This window comes from Ranitomeya imitator, chromosome 1 (genome assembly GCF_032444005.1).
Source record: "Ranitomeya imitator isolate aRanImi1 chromosome 1, aRanImi1.pri, whole genome shotgun sequence".
In the NCBI taxonomy this organism is placed as follows: Eukaryota; Metazoa; Chordata; class Amphibia; order Anura; family Dendrobatidae; genus Ranitomeya; species Ranitomeya imitator.
Window position 1 is genome coordinate 206,637,865 of NC_091282.1, and position 14,750 is coordinate 206,652,614.

The 14,750-nt window shown below is 41.1% G+C and overlaps 1 protein-coding gene across 2 annotated transcripts in view; it reads left to right on the forward strand.

The window, feature by feature from the left end:
• SNCAIP (synuclein alpha interacting protein) overlaps positions 1 to 14,750 on the forward strand; it is a 363,994-nt gene that overhangs the window by 332,143 nt on the left and 17,101 nt on the right. Inside the window, exons 11-12 of one of the 2 annotated variants that reach the window (XM_069753545.1) lie at positions 3,188 to 4,229; positions 5,825 to 5,895. In XM_069753545.1, coding sequence (XP_069609646.1) covers positions 3,188 to 4,229; positions 5,825 to 5,895 — 1,113 coding nt within the window. The remainder of the gene's footprint in view (positions 1 to 3,187; positions 4,230 to 5,824; positions 5,896 to 14,750) is intronic. The other variant, XM_069753553.1, reaches the window with a different exon arrangement.

The following is a 14,750-nucleotide window of genomic DNA, read 5'->3' on the forward strand; positions in this document are numbered from 1 at the left end:
ACATGCTACAGTGTAATATAATCAGTAAGCTACAGAACAGATCTGTACTTGATGAATATACATTTCCCACCACAAAGCAAGCTATAGGTGTAGGGAAAACCCATTAACAGAATGTAACCTGAGGTCATAAGCTTTGCAGCAAGGTGGCAAAGCTGCAATGTTTGAAAGAATTTTCTAATTCTAGTATAATAGCCTATTCTTTATAGATCAGAAATTAAGTTAATGGACACACATAAAAAAAATTCTGAACAGTCCAGCCATCTCTGCCCTCACCCCACCGTTTGATTGTCACACTCTGCACTACTGCTGTATATTGTGCACTTACATGTAGTTCAGCCTCCTCTGTTCTTCAGTCTCCATCTTGATTCCCAATGTGCATTTTACTCCTTTGTCTCCTGCTGTAAATACCATGATACATCAGCAACGCATCAGTTGGGCAACTAGAATCAGTGATTTGCCTCCTGTGCCTCCTAAACTTTTCTAAATAAAGCTAATAGATCACAAGTATACAGTCATGCAAGCTGAGTTGTGATCTCCTACATTATAAGTCTGTGACAGGAGCTGTCTAGTCACCATCAGCAACTGTGATAGGAGTTTCAGTCACTGCATGTTGAGAACTTCAGTGGTTCATTTCATGCACTTTCATCATATATGAACTTCTAGTGACTGCGATGGCAGCCCTCTTTAGAGAATGTAATGCCATTAAATTCCAGAAGGGTCACCTCACCATAAGATCATATGTCCTACCTGAGGAAAAGGAATTCCTGAGTTTTGAGATAGAAATTAATACCTAAAAAAAATAAAACAATCTGTATATATTCATTGGGGCACTAAGACTGGTATTTTTTTAATCACTAGACTGCTACTTTAATATATTTAATTTTGTAAATCATATTCATGAAATATTTTTAGGAATAGAAGGTTTTCATCATTTATGTTCTCCCTTAAAGAACTGTTACTTCAAGAACTTCACAGTATCACAACTCCTTATCATGACATGGTGCCAAACCTGTCATCTACTCATTAATTAGATTTAAATGACCAAAAACAGCTCTATATTTTGAGAACATTTTACTTTTCACAGCTAAATAGTAACGTAAGATGTAACTTTTTAAAAGCTATGTATTTTGAGGTACATATCGTATTTCTACAGTGAAAGTGGTTGTTCTATCTAGACAATCACTTCTCTAATGAGGACCTGTTGATGATCAGCAGATCGCAGTCCAGTAAGGCTACTTTCACACTGGCGTTTTTTGCCAGATGTCGCAATGCGTCGTTTATGGCAAAAAACGCATCCTGCAAAGTTGTTTGCAGGATACGTTTTTGCCCAATAGATTAACATTAGCGACGCATTGCGACGCTTTGCCACACGTCGCAACCGTCGTGCGACGGTTGCGCCGTGTTGTGGCGGACTGCCGGGAGCAAAAAACGTTACCTCCCTGCCCCCACCTCCCTGCACCTTACAATGGGGCAGCGGATGCGCCGGAGAAATGCATCCGCTGCCTCCATTGTGCAGTGCGTTAAACGCTAGCGTCGGAATCTCTGCCTGACGCATTGTGACGGGGAGATTCCGACGCTAGTGTGAAAGTAGCCTAACTGAAACCTGAGAAGCTGTAGGTGGCCGATGGAGGAGAAATGTGGTATTATACGCTATTCATTCCAAAATCTCAAATAATGTCAGATCATGGAGGTATTGCCAAGACATCACCTTACAATCACTTAGATTTAGGCTAGATATGCAGCTTTGTTAGTTTACACTTGAGATAGAGGTTGATGGGCTTTTATAGTCTATTACGTGAAAGCTTCTCTTGTAAGTGGAGCACTGCATCCTCCCATTAGGTGATGAGGAGTATAGAGGTCTGAGCACATGGACCCCAAACAATATTGTCTTCTGGCAAAGTCGAATTTTGTGAACACAGAATAGATAATGTTAATTTTAGGGCACGTGTTGTTTTAGATTCCAGCCAAGAAGAAATTAGATTCACTACTTTCACTACAAATCCATTATCAGACCATAGTGTGACATTTTTGGTGAGAGGAGTAACTTGTACCTCCATTTACAATACTGATGTGTACCTATCAAGCAGCAGAAGCTGGGTGTCATTTTTAACTCTGGTTTCTCTATTTTGGATGTTCAATGGGGTGTCGTTGTAGTAGGCACCTCCTTCCCTCCTGTATCTAGACCCTGATCATGGATAGAAGATGGGGAACTGGAAATCCTTGCAGGCTAGGTTCTGCCTTTTTTCTGCTTGTGTATGAGAATTTTATTATAACAAATATATATTCTGTAATGCATAAAAATATCCTAAATGCCCTTTAAAAGAAGGCCTCAATTCATCTAGACTAACTTTTTGCACTGTTTTGATGTATAGTATGCTGGATAAAAGGGAATCTGTCATCTGTTTTTTGCCACCTCATCTGAGAGCTTCATAATTTAGGAAAAGAGAAGCTGAATGCAACAGTGTATCACTTAGTTTACTTTGTGCAGCAGTTCTGACACAGCCAGAGCTTTTAGATTTAGAATGAAGCAGAGCTGAGAAAGCTGCCCCCGCCCACTCCAGGCTCTGTATGTACATAGTCTGTAGACAGTGAGCTGCTTATCACAGGGGTAGGGGGCGTTGCCAAACTAATGTAGTCCAGCAATGTTAAGCTCTTATTGATGAATCCTTCACAGTTAGTAAACAATAGTGCGCTCTTTCACAAGTGACACATCCCTGAATTCTGTGTTTCAGCCTCTATCACCTGCTGTCTTCAGATTACTTAGCATATAAGATGAGACAAATTAATTAAGAGGTGTGTGTCTCCTAATGAATTTGGCACATCTTTCAGCTAACTTGCACCACTGCAATCAATCTACTGCAGTGAGACAGAAGTGCACTTTCGTTATAATTTACGCCACTTTGGTGTAAATTATAATGAATCATCTGACTGCGTTATGCTAAGCCTTCTCACTTTAAAGCTCCAGCTAATTTTTTAAAAATTGCCTGTCATGGCCAAGACGGGTGTGTAAAAGATATGTTGCCAATATTTTTTTTGCAACTGCAAATTGCGCTAAAAACTTTCAAGATTTCAAACCGTTTTAGAACAGAATTCTGGTGAAAACGATTTGATGAATCAGGGCCTTGCTGTTATGGCTTTGTTTTTCAGAATGACTGTTCTTTGCATTCATTAGATTCTCTTTTCACAGTTCTCCATCGTCCCCAGCTTCAGACAGTCTCCCGGGGAAGTCACTTGAATTAGATGATGTTACACAGAAAAATAAACTAAATGGCCTTCACGACAGCTATCAGTCACTAAGCACATCTGCTCCCAGCAGACTCAGGTGTAGAGCACTAGATGAAGAGTCTGATAAGATTTTGCGGCACTTGTTAGGAAAAGACTTGGCAGACAATGTTTCTAGTCCTGAAAAATTATCACTGGAGTTCCAGGATGGGACATCATCCAGGAGTGGTAAACGGATCCCGCTGGAGAAAAGAGAGTTTAAGCTTGCTCGATTACGGCAACTTATGCAAAGGTCTCTCAGCGAGTCTGATACAGACTCCAATAACTCAGAAGATCAAAAGCATACACCCATTAGAAAAGCTGATAAGCCAAGGCCACAGCCTATAGTGGAAAACGTGGAGAATTCTGAAGCTCTCCAGCTGATGATAAAAAAGCATACACAGTCAAACACTGCAGGACGACGGTTTGTTTTAGGGTTAAAATCTAAATCTGTGGATGGCCATAGTCCATCACCAACATCAGAAAGTAGTGACCCAGACTGTGAACCTCAGTACCAAACGGGAAGCATACTTCAGTCTTCCGGTTCAACAGACTCAAGTTCTTCTTCAGCACAAAAGACAACAAGCCCTAAAAGTGCTTTAAAATCTCCTTCTTCAAAACGCAGGACTTCCCAAAATCTGAAACTCAGGGTAACTTTTGAGGACCCTATTGTTCAAGTGGAACAGACTGAAGTAGATCCCAATGACGTTAAAGAGAAAGATGGCGGAAAGACACAAAAGTCCCAATCTAATGGAGACGTCGGGGAGCAGCATAAAAAACCGTTTGGTGCTTTTCGATCAATAATGGAGACTTTCAGTGGAAATCAAAACAACAATAATAATACTCATTCTGCAAATCCTGTGAAAACTTCATCGTCATCAACTTCACTGTCATTTTCCTCATTAGGCAGAAAAGCAGGAGATACAAAGGCGTCACCTTTGAACAATACAAAAGGAAAAAGCAAAAATGTAAGTAATAACATAAGATCAATTAATGTTTTGTTTTAACAAGGTCATTGTATACGCACTAGTTCCTGTATTGGAATTTTTTTTCCAGAATTTATTACATTGAATAACAAACCATTTGTAGCTCAATTATCTTATTAGCTGAACAATTACTTTCCTTGATGAGATGATTTAGGAGTGATTTTAGTGCTTGTAAAGGAACCATGGTACTTCCCCCATTCTTCAAGGACCAAATCTTATCTTGTAATGTCATGGCATATTGATAGAATATTTCATATATTTATGGCCAGTGAGAGTCTTACTTTTTGGACTCCCACCAGTCTTGAGAATAAAGGAGTTGTAGAGCTAGTTTAGTTCAGCATAACTTTCACTGTTTTTCCCTACACGAGTGCCCTTCATTCTCCGGATCAGAGAAGGATCCTACAGATTGAATCTCCTCTGATCATAAAGTGATGGTAAATCTTAGCTTTCACATTACAAGACTTCCAAAAAACCCTTGGATCGTACCTTGTCATGCCTATATTCCTCCATGTGTCTAGGATTTTCTTTATATTATTGCATGCCTGCATGTATTTGGGGTAAACTATGACAGGGTTACAGCATTCTCTTACTCTTACTTCTCAGGATATCAAACATCATATAAAAGGTTAAATACATAATTATTCACAAGTGATCATAGTACAGGTGGGTTTATCGGGAACCTGTCATGTCCAGAAACGCTATTTACTTGCAGATCTAGGGTTAATCTGCAGTTAAATAGCATCAAAATGCTGCCTTATTGGAGCAGCAGCTACAGGGAGAAAATGAACTTGCATTCTCCCTGTGACATTTTTTCCAGTCATTAGGGTGGTGCAAGGAGTGGTTACGGTCACTGCTTACTGTAAAGTGCACACACTTTTATCACTCCCTGACACTGACATTGAAGGCCCGATATGTTCTGGTACGCTGCAGGCCGGTATTTGCTATCTATCTTTTCATAGCTATAATAGCTTATAGTATAGTAGCCTTATACATTGGACAAATTATTATCTCTTGCAGTTATTTTTGGCTCCGTTATATCCCCTCTATGATTTTTTAAGGGGAAATTCTTACTATACATGTTAAGTAGTTTTAACTGTGTTTTGTCCTTATCTGATTGCAATTATATTTGCTTATTTGCTCTATATTCACTGTGTGCCTCTTTTATACCCGCATTGTTTTGCTTTTCTCAGGCACAGCTCCAGGCATTGATGTTGCAGATTTAATAAGCAGGAGTGATCAGTAAGAGTGCACACAGTGCTAGTGTTGTAGTGTCACGAAGAAATGTGATACAACTGCACTTTGCTCCTATTAATGTGCTCCGTAAATTCTTGCCAGCTCTTTGACTACCCTAGCTATCTCATAGATATCCAGTGAAGCGAAGGTAGCACAAATGGAAACCAAAAAACAAGGACACCTTCCCAGTGCATCCAGTGGTAAAACTCCGACTATCCCTTTAAGTTTAGGTCATATACGTTTATATATGCCTGTATACACAATTACTTCAATGTCCTGTAACTGTGGTATATATAAGCATGTTGCACGTTGCATGTACTGACCTGTATATTGAACTTTCCCAGGAGCCTTGCACCTGCTCTGCAAAACTGTCCTCTAGGCCATTTCTTGAGGACCTCGTTCCTAATCATGCATGGTATGTGGTGCTGGTGGTGGTTTTTTTTTTTCTTTCCTCTACTGCTTTTTTCTGTTTCTTGCATTCTTTTCTTTACTAGAGATGTAAATTAACTTTGTAGGTTTTTCCAAGCTTTATCACTACAAGTAACATCATACATCTAATGCTCTATCCCGCTGACAGCTCGAGCGATGCACTTTTGGCTGCACTGGTAAGCCTCCTATAAAGAGAGAGGACTTCTCATAAATCCATCTTGCCGCATGCTCCGTCTTGGCATTGCATGTAGTCTCTGTTGAGCAGGAGTCATTTAACAGATGATGTGTATGGAAACTACATTTCCTGTCATGTGTGGGAAAGTCACCTCCAAAAGCCTCAATCTTGTATAGTCTGAGCCCGGAAAATCAACGTTTTTTCTTCTAAAATTCTGTTTACATTTATGGTGTGTCAGTGGTGAATTTATAGTCTCCTATACGATGGGAAGGAAGGTGTTACATTCTTTGCCTTAGTGCAGTACACATTTCATAGTACTGCGCAATCTAGATTTATGGCGGGAAGGCTGCTGAGGTGATGACCATGCTGGGCCTACACCTATATTTACTACTCAGCCTTGGAATGGCCTCTGTGATTTATTATCTAGATCTATGGATCGGAAATATCACTGCCAGTGAGAAAGTGCTGCACACTCAGATATCTATGTATGACAAATGTATAGGAGTGATGGGATGGGCCCCACAGTGATTGCGAGCAAAGTAGTATCAGAAAATAGGCCAAGCATTATGCACCGTATATTATAGCTGATATGTAGTTTGATCTCTTGGGTTTAATGTTTGCTCCCTAAGTGTCGCCAAAATGCGCAATCAAATGGGACTTTTTCGTAGCTGGGGCTGGACAGGTCATATGTCCCTCCTCCCTCCCCACCGCTCGTCACATTCAAGCGGCATTTACCACACCACAAAACTTGCTCCGGCAGGCACTGGAATTGTGGATTTGTGCTAAGATGCACACAGAGGCTCAACCCACTACACACCTCGCCTGTTTCATTGACAAGTGCAACTATTAAGGAATCAAGAGCGTCTGCTCCAACACGCCACCTCATCAAAACTGGCAAGACAGTTGCTGGTCTTGATGAGTCTGGGCCAAAAAATTCATTTTTTTCTGTGGTAGACCCATGAAAATCGATGGTATGGAAAGCAGGGCCTTGGAGTCGATATAAAATGGACCGAATTTGACTTCTAAAATATATTTATTTTTTGGTACGGTAGTACGAAGCAGGATGTGCTGTAAAATAATTTGGGAAAGTTATGAAATGTCCTACAAATATCTGTTCCTGATCTAAGGAGCTCTGCTTTTAGTTGAGATGAATCTGTGCTGCACTTTATGTACCTGCTCAGTAGTGATCAGTGCTGTGGAGTTGGAGTCGCAAGTCAGGGAAATTGAAGAGTCGGAGGTTATCTCATAAATTACATATATCAACTGTCCACAGGATTGGTGATAAATCTATGATGCCTAGGAATCTTATTACTTGGACACCACCAAGTGGAGACAATGAGGGCCCCAAAGTTCCCTGTGTGAATGGAGCATTAGTTAGCATTTGGGCCACTTCTCCATTAACTCTCCAGAAGTTATACAATATATAAAATTTAAAGATGTCACCTCTCCAAAGGTGTTATCACCTATTTCACTTATAGTAGAAGGTGTCGCAAATACCCCATTGGAATGGAGCATTGCCAGTCATTTCATTCTCTATGGGACTGCCAGATATAGGCATTGTACTTGGCTATGCACACTGTGATTTATTTCCTAGGAATATATATATATATATATACGGTGTATATATATATATATATATATATATATATATATATATATATATATATATATATATATATATATATATATATATATATATATATATATATATATATATATATACTAGATGGTAGTCCGATTCTAACGCATCGGGTATTCTAGAATATGCATGTCCACGTAGTATATTGCACAGTCCACGTAGTATATTGCCCAGCCATGTAGTATATTGCAGTCACGTAGTATATTGCCCAACCACGTAGTATATTGCCCAGCCACGTAGTATATTGCCCAGCGACGTAGTATATTGCCCAGCGACATAGTATATTGCCCAGCCACGTAGTATATTGCACAGCCACGTAGTATATTGCCCAGCCACGTAGTATATTGCCCAGCCTCGTAGTATATTGCCCAGCCACGTAGTATATTGCCCAGCCACGTAGTATAATGCCGAGTCACGTAGTATATTGCCCAGTCACGTAGTATATTGCCCAGTCACGTAGTATATTGTCCAGTGACGTAGTATATTGCCCAACCATGTAGTATATTGCCCAGTGACGTAGTATATTGCCCAGCCACATAGTATATTGCCCAGTTACGTAGTATATTGCCTAGTGACGTAGTATATTGCGCAGCCACGTAGTATATTGCCCAGTGACGTAGTATACAGCACAGAGCCACGTAGTATACAGCACAGAGCCACGTAGTATATTGCACAGCGAAGTAGTATACAGCACAGAGCCATGTAGTATATTGCCCAGCTACGTAGTATATTGCCCAGCCAGGTTTGTCACAGGTTAAAAAATAAAAAATAAACATATACTCACCTTTCTGAGGGCCCCTTGTAGTCCACAGCAGCTTCCGGTCCCAGGGTTGGTATGAGCGCAGGACCTGTGATGACGTCACATTCACATGACGGTGACGTCATGGCAGGTCTTTCTAGCGCAGGCGCGCAGGGCCTGTGATGACGTCGTGGTCACATGACCGTGACGTCATGGCAGGTCCTTCTCGCGCAGGGCCTGTGATGATGTCGCGGTCACATGACCGTGACGTCATGGCAGGTCCTTCTCCCATACCATCTTTGCCACCAAAACCTGCAACGGAAGATGGCGGCCGATACGAGCGACTACGGAGGGTAAGTATAGCAGGTTTTTTTTTTTGATTATTATTATTATTTTTAACATTACATTTTTTACTATTGATGCCGCATAGGCAGCGTTAATAGTAAAAAGTTGGGGACACACAAGGTTAATAGCGGCGGTAACGGAGTGCGTTACCCGTGGCATAACGAGGTCCGTTACCGCCGGCATTAACCCTGTGTTAGCGGTGACCGGAGGGGAGTATGCGGGCGACAGGCACTGACTGCAGGGAGGAAGGAGCGACCATTTTCTTCCGGACTGTGCCCGTCGCTGATTGGTCGCGGCAGCCATGACAGGCAGCTGGCGAGACCAATCAGCGAATGAATAACCGTGAAAGACAGATGGACAGACAGACGGAAGTGACCCTTAGACAATTATATAGTAGATTCCCCATTCTAACAGGACGTTTAAAGATAAACTGTCATCATGTAAGTACAGTCCAATCTGCAGGCAGCATGTTGTAGAGCAGGGGGAGGTGAGATAGAGTGTTGTGATCAAATATTCTGTATAACCTGTGTTTTACTCATTTAATCCTCTGCTCTTTCTGGGGTTTTCTGTCCATGGTTGGTCCTATCAGTGACTGACAGCTACCTGTGAAACCTGTCAGTCACTGATGGGACTGCCCATGGATCAAAAATGGCAGAAAGAGCAGATTAAAAGATCAAAGCACAAATTATATTGAATCTTTTCTCACAGTGCTATACATCAGTGCACTCACCTCCCCCTGCTCTATATTATGATGACTGCAGATAGGACCGCATTTTCATGGTGACAGGTTTCCCTTTAAGATCTGACTTCTACCAATCTCATCTTCAAATTGTCACCTATCCTGTTGGAAAACTTTAAATGTTGGGAATAACCCTTTAAAGGAGCAGTGGTAGCACATGCTCATTAGTGGTTAATTTACTAAGAGGACCCCTGTTCTCTGGACAAATGGGGGTCCCAGCCTATAGACCTACAGTGATCAAGCATTTAAAACCTATTCTGTGCTGATATTTGAGACAAACCTTTTAATTGCAAAAACTCAGTCATCGCCCTAAGGTTCTGATGGTGTGTGTTTCGCCCTGATGGTGTGTCTTTTTCTTTGAAACTTCACGGCATTTCAGAGAAAACATAGTTTGATGGGCCGGCCAGGAACCTTAGGAACTAGTGTGACCTCTGGACGGCTTCATTCCACAATGCTCTAGTTGCTTGACAGGTCTTTCTGTATGTACTGCCAATCACCTGCAGCAGAGCAGGAGGCAATCCATGCAGGGGTCACAGCAAACTAGTCTCGTCGCCCGCTTTAGTCCCCAGCCGGCCCTTCAATTTATTTTTTGTTTGAAACTCCGGAGCGTTTTCGATAAAACCATACCTGACGACAGTCTCTGACTTGCTCTGCCTGTGGATTGGGTGGCCTGAATGACTGATATTCCCTTTAAGTGACTTGATAAAATAGATAATCATTATTACAGGAACCGGTAGTACTTTAGTTAAAACTTCACTGCTGTGGTCGTACAAATTGTTGTTTTGGACAATTGCAGTATTATGAATCCAGGCATGTTGTGTTCGGATCCATGGTGTTGGGAGGTCGTACTTGCGTAATAATTTGAACATAATTACCGTTCGATTTGGCAGCACTATTTTGGTAATTTAAACCTTTTGGTGTTGCTATTTTCAGTTATTTACTTTGGTCCTTCACTTTTTTTCCATGAGCTTTGCTGAGCCTGCTAATGTTTATTTTAATTAAAGCAAGTGGATTTCATTAAATTCTGCATTTTTATTAAATCCATGAATTAAACAAGTAAATCTCAGTGTAGAAAGTCTAATGGCTGTAGCTGAGACATTGACATACAGTAAACAAGCATGTGTCACACGGATAGAAAGGAGATGTGTATGTGTGTTATGGATCAGTACCCCAACTTGTGTTGTGAGCCCTCTTCCATGTGACTCTAATTTTATATTTATCTGTAAAGGATAAAAAAAACACCCGGCCACATCGCACATAACCCACGGACACAGGGCTGATAATAGGTAGTTAGCCCACTAACCTTATATTGTACAGAACACACTAGTAGAAAAGATGCAAGATATAAAGGATAAAGGCATCAGGGATGGGGCCACATAGAAAACATAAACATGCTATATATCTCGTATAGATCCCTGGTGTGTTTTTCTTTAAATATTGCATCTTTTCTATGTGATTTTTGCATGTAGGCACCTGAAGAAGAACCCAGTCCGACTTTGAAACGCGTCGTCATTTGTACATGTTTCAGTAGAAACTGTTATTTGCCCCTTAGAGTTTTTTTACCCTGTTTGTAAGACAATAAAATGGCATCTTCCAAGGCATGCCATATCACTCCCCTAGAAGTATGGCTGAAGAATACAGTGATTCATACAAGCTTACAAATGGAAGTACACATCGGCCCGATATATCAAAGCTTTTGCGCCAACATTTTTGCAGACGCAAGGTTGCACAAGAATATTGTGGATATTTGTCCTTTTCACTCCAGTTTTGGCTAGCTTCACGAAAATGGGCAGAGCTTGGTTGAAACAGGGGCAGATGACACCCGCTCCTCTAATTAGTGACGATATATGGAACATATTATATAACGCCAGAAGAAGATTTGTGCTGAGACTCATGGAGGCACTCACCACTCTTAAGATGCTCCTGATTCATTTAGAGGCGTGAGTTTGTTAATGAATCGGGAGCGCCTAACTCCTACATGCCCCCTCATCAAGACCAGCGTGAATGATGCCAATCGTTATGAATCAGGACCCTAGATCCTACAGTTGTGTATTATAGGCCCGTAGGAACCATGAATACCATTTTTACTTTATCATCATTTTACAGTCCACTATTTAGACGAACATCCTGGTCCTTCTCCAGATTTGCAGTAAAAATATGAAACGTTTGCTGGACAGAAGACTTGAGGCACACAGATCAACTAGATGACATACCGGTCCAACATATTTGCTGTAGGGCAGGAACAAAGGAGCGGCAGAACAGAATGGTGTCCATTGAATGTTGTTTGTACTAGAGCTGAGCAGATTAATTTGTATTTCATCTAATTCTTTATGAATTTTCCAAAAATGTTTTTCTGGCACAAATTTCAAACTCAGTTCCCCAAAATACAGCAAAACGGGAGCCGGTTAGCTTCCACTTTGCTGTATTCTTTTGAATTGAGTTGAAAAATAATTAAGGTAATAAGCATTGTATCCTCAAGGTCCTAGGCCCGTATAGTCTCCTAGGTAAACTGTGACTAATAACTACCTGCAGGATAATGCGGCTTTTAGGCATTAGTGTGAATCCAGATCCAGGCACATGCGGCCGTCCGGTTTTTTAGCCACTTGTGGTCAATTCTCTGTGTGTCCATTATGACTCCTGGTAACACGGAAGACATGGCAGCTGAGTGATCCTTACTGTCAGTTCCATATGTATTCGGTATTCTTTGACACCAAAAAAAAGGAAAATATGCTTGTTTTTTTTTTACAAAATGTCACAAATATGTAAGATATTAGGATGTGGTGACAATTCCTGACTAATGGCTAATTAGGAACAGCAGCATAGTGCTCCAATGTGTCTTTCCAGTGGTAGAGCCATGGAATCTGATGATATAAAAAATTGGGGATTCCCATACCACAGTCCAGCATTCGTACATTGTTTTTCCCTTATTATTAACAGATAAGCCGCCCCATTGTGGAAATAAACTCCACCGCAGGCGTCGTGTGGGGGATACACAACTTCATTACTGTACAACATGAAAATTTGCAGATCTTCCTAAAAAGAAATCCCAAGCATATCCACAGGGTTAGCAATTCTCTACAAACTGGGTGTTCCAGGTCTAGACTAATGGAAGGAAATAACATTTTATTAGCAAATTAACCACTGACAAAATTTGTCTCTCCCTGGAATGAATGGCATGTTCTAACCCTGTTATTAAGTGGTTCTGAGACCTCTAGAAATGTTATACATGAAGACGCAGCCAAAAGAGGCCATGGAAGCTTCTCCACAGGTCTAGGTTTCTGGGGTTAATAGTAGGACTGTAGACTGTCAGTCAGATCTAGTATTCGTTTCGTAATCTCTCCAAATTAAAGGGGTTATCCAGGACTATTTAACTTTTTTACTATATGCTTAAGAGCTAACAGGCAGATAGCTGCTAATACCTGCCTGATGTGTGCTGCGCTGATCTGATCTCTGCAGGAACAGAGTGGTCTAAGATTGCTCTGCTGACATGTAGCAGCTGAATCACCGGCAGGAGTGGTCAATGGCCCTCAAGTTGCGGTGTCCCACCTTTGGCCAGCTTATCTCTGGCCGCTGCATTAAAGCAGCAAAGGTGCAATTCTTGCATCCATTGAACTTGAGTTTTTGTAGAGTTTCTGCTTGTATTTCTTTGCATGAAGTCAGAATCGCCTCCCAGAGCTGCTGTCTTGATGTGAACTGCCTCCCACCCTCATAGATCTTTTGCTTGATCATACTCCAAAGGTTCTCTATAGGGTTGAGGTCAACTCTATAGGGTTCAGGCCACACCATGAGTTTATCTCCTTTTTATGCCCATAGCAGCCAATGGCTCAGAGGCATTCTTTGCAGCATGAGATGGTGCATTGTCATGCATGAAGATGATTTTGCTCCCGAAGGCACGTTTCTGCTTTTTATACCATGGAAGAAAGTTGTCAGTCAGAAACTCTATATACTTTGCATAGGTCATTTTCACACCTTTAGGAACCTTAAAGGGCCCTACCAGCTGTTTCCCCATGATTCCTGCCTAAAACATGACTCCTCCACCTCCTTGCTGACGTTGCAGCCTTGGTGGGACATGGTGGCCATCCACTAACCATCCACTGCTCCATCCATCTGGACCATCCAGGGTTGCTCGACACTCATCAGTAAACAAGACTGTTTGAAAATTAGTCTTCATGTATGTCTGGGCCCACTGCAACCTTTTCTGCTTGTGATCACTGTTTAGGGGGGGCCGAATAGTAGGTTTATGCACCAGAGCAGGCCTTTGAAGGATCCTACACCTTAAAGTTCGAAGGATTCCAGAAGCACCAGCAGCCTCAAATAACTGTTTGCTGCTTTGTAACGGTATTTTGGCAACTGCTCTTAATCCAATGAATTTGTCTGGCAGCAATCTTCCTCATTATGCCTTTATCTGCATGAACTCTGTCTGTGCTCTGTTTCAGTCACAAATCCCTTCACAGTATGATGATCACTCTTAAGTTTTCCTGAAATATCTAATGTTTTCATACCTTGTCCAAGGCATTGCACTATTTAACACTTTTCAGCAGCAGAGAGATCCTTTTTATTTCCCATATTGCTTGAAACCTGTGGCCTGCTTAATAATGTGGAACATCATTTTTAAGTAGTTTTTCTTTAATTAGAATCACCTGGAAAACTAATTATCACATGTGTTTAAGATTGATTTCAGTGATCCATACAGAGCTATGGGAACAGAAATGTGCTAAGTCTACTACATGGATACAGCAACAGAACCAGGTCTCCTACATAGATACAGTAACAGAGCCAAGCTTACTGCATAGATATGGTACCAGAACCAAACTTACTGCTTAGATATGGTGCCATAACGGATCTTAATAGATATGGGAACATAACCAATCTTACTGCATAGATACGGGAGCAAAACCAAGCTTACTACATAGATACAGTTCCAGAACCCAGCTCACTACATATACAAAAGTTTCCTAGTGGGGCATTTTTTTGAACACCATATTTAAAAAAAAAAAAAAAAAAGAAAAACCTTTTGTAAACATTCAAAAGCAAAAGAAAAAAAAAAACGCTGATAGGTGATCGCGAATGACAGCAGTGCGGGTATACTTTGTTTCTTTTTTTGGACTTTTGTAAACATTATTTTCATCGTCAAAAAATATTTTCAGATTCTGTTTAAGGGTACGGCTGTTTCCATACTCTCTGCGCTCATCACATCACTGCTC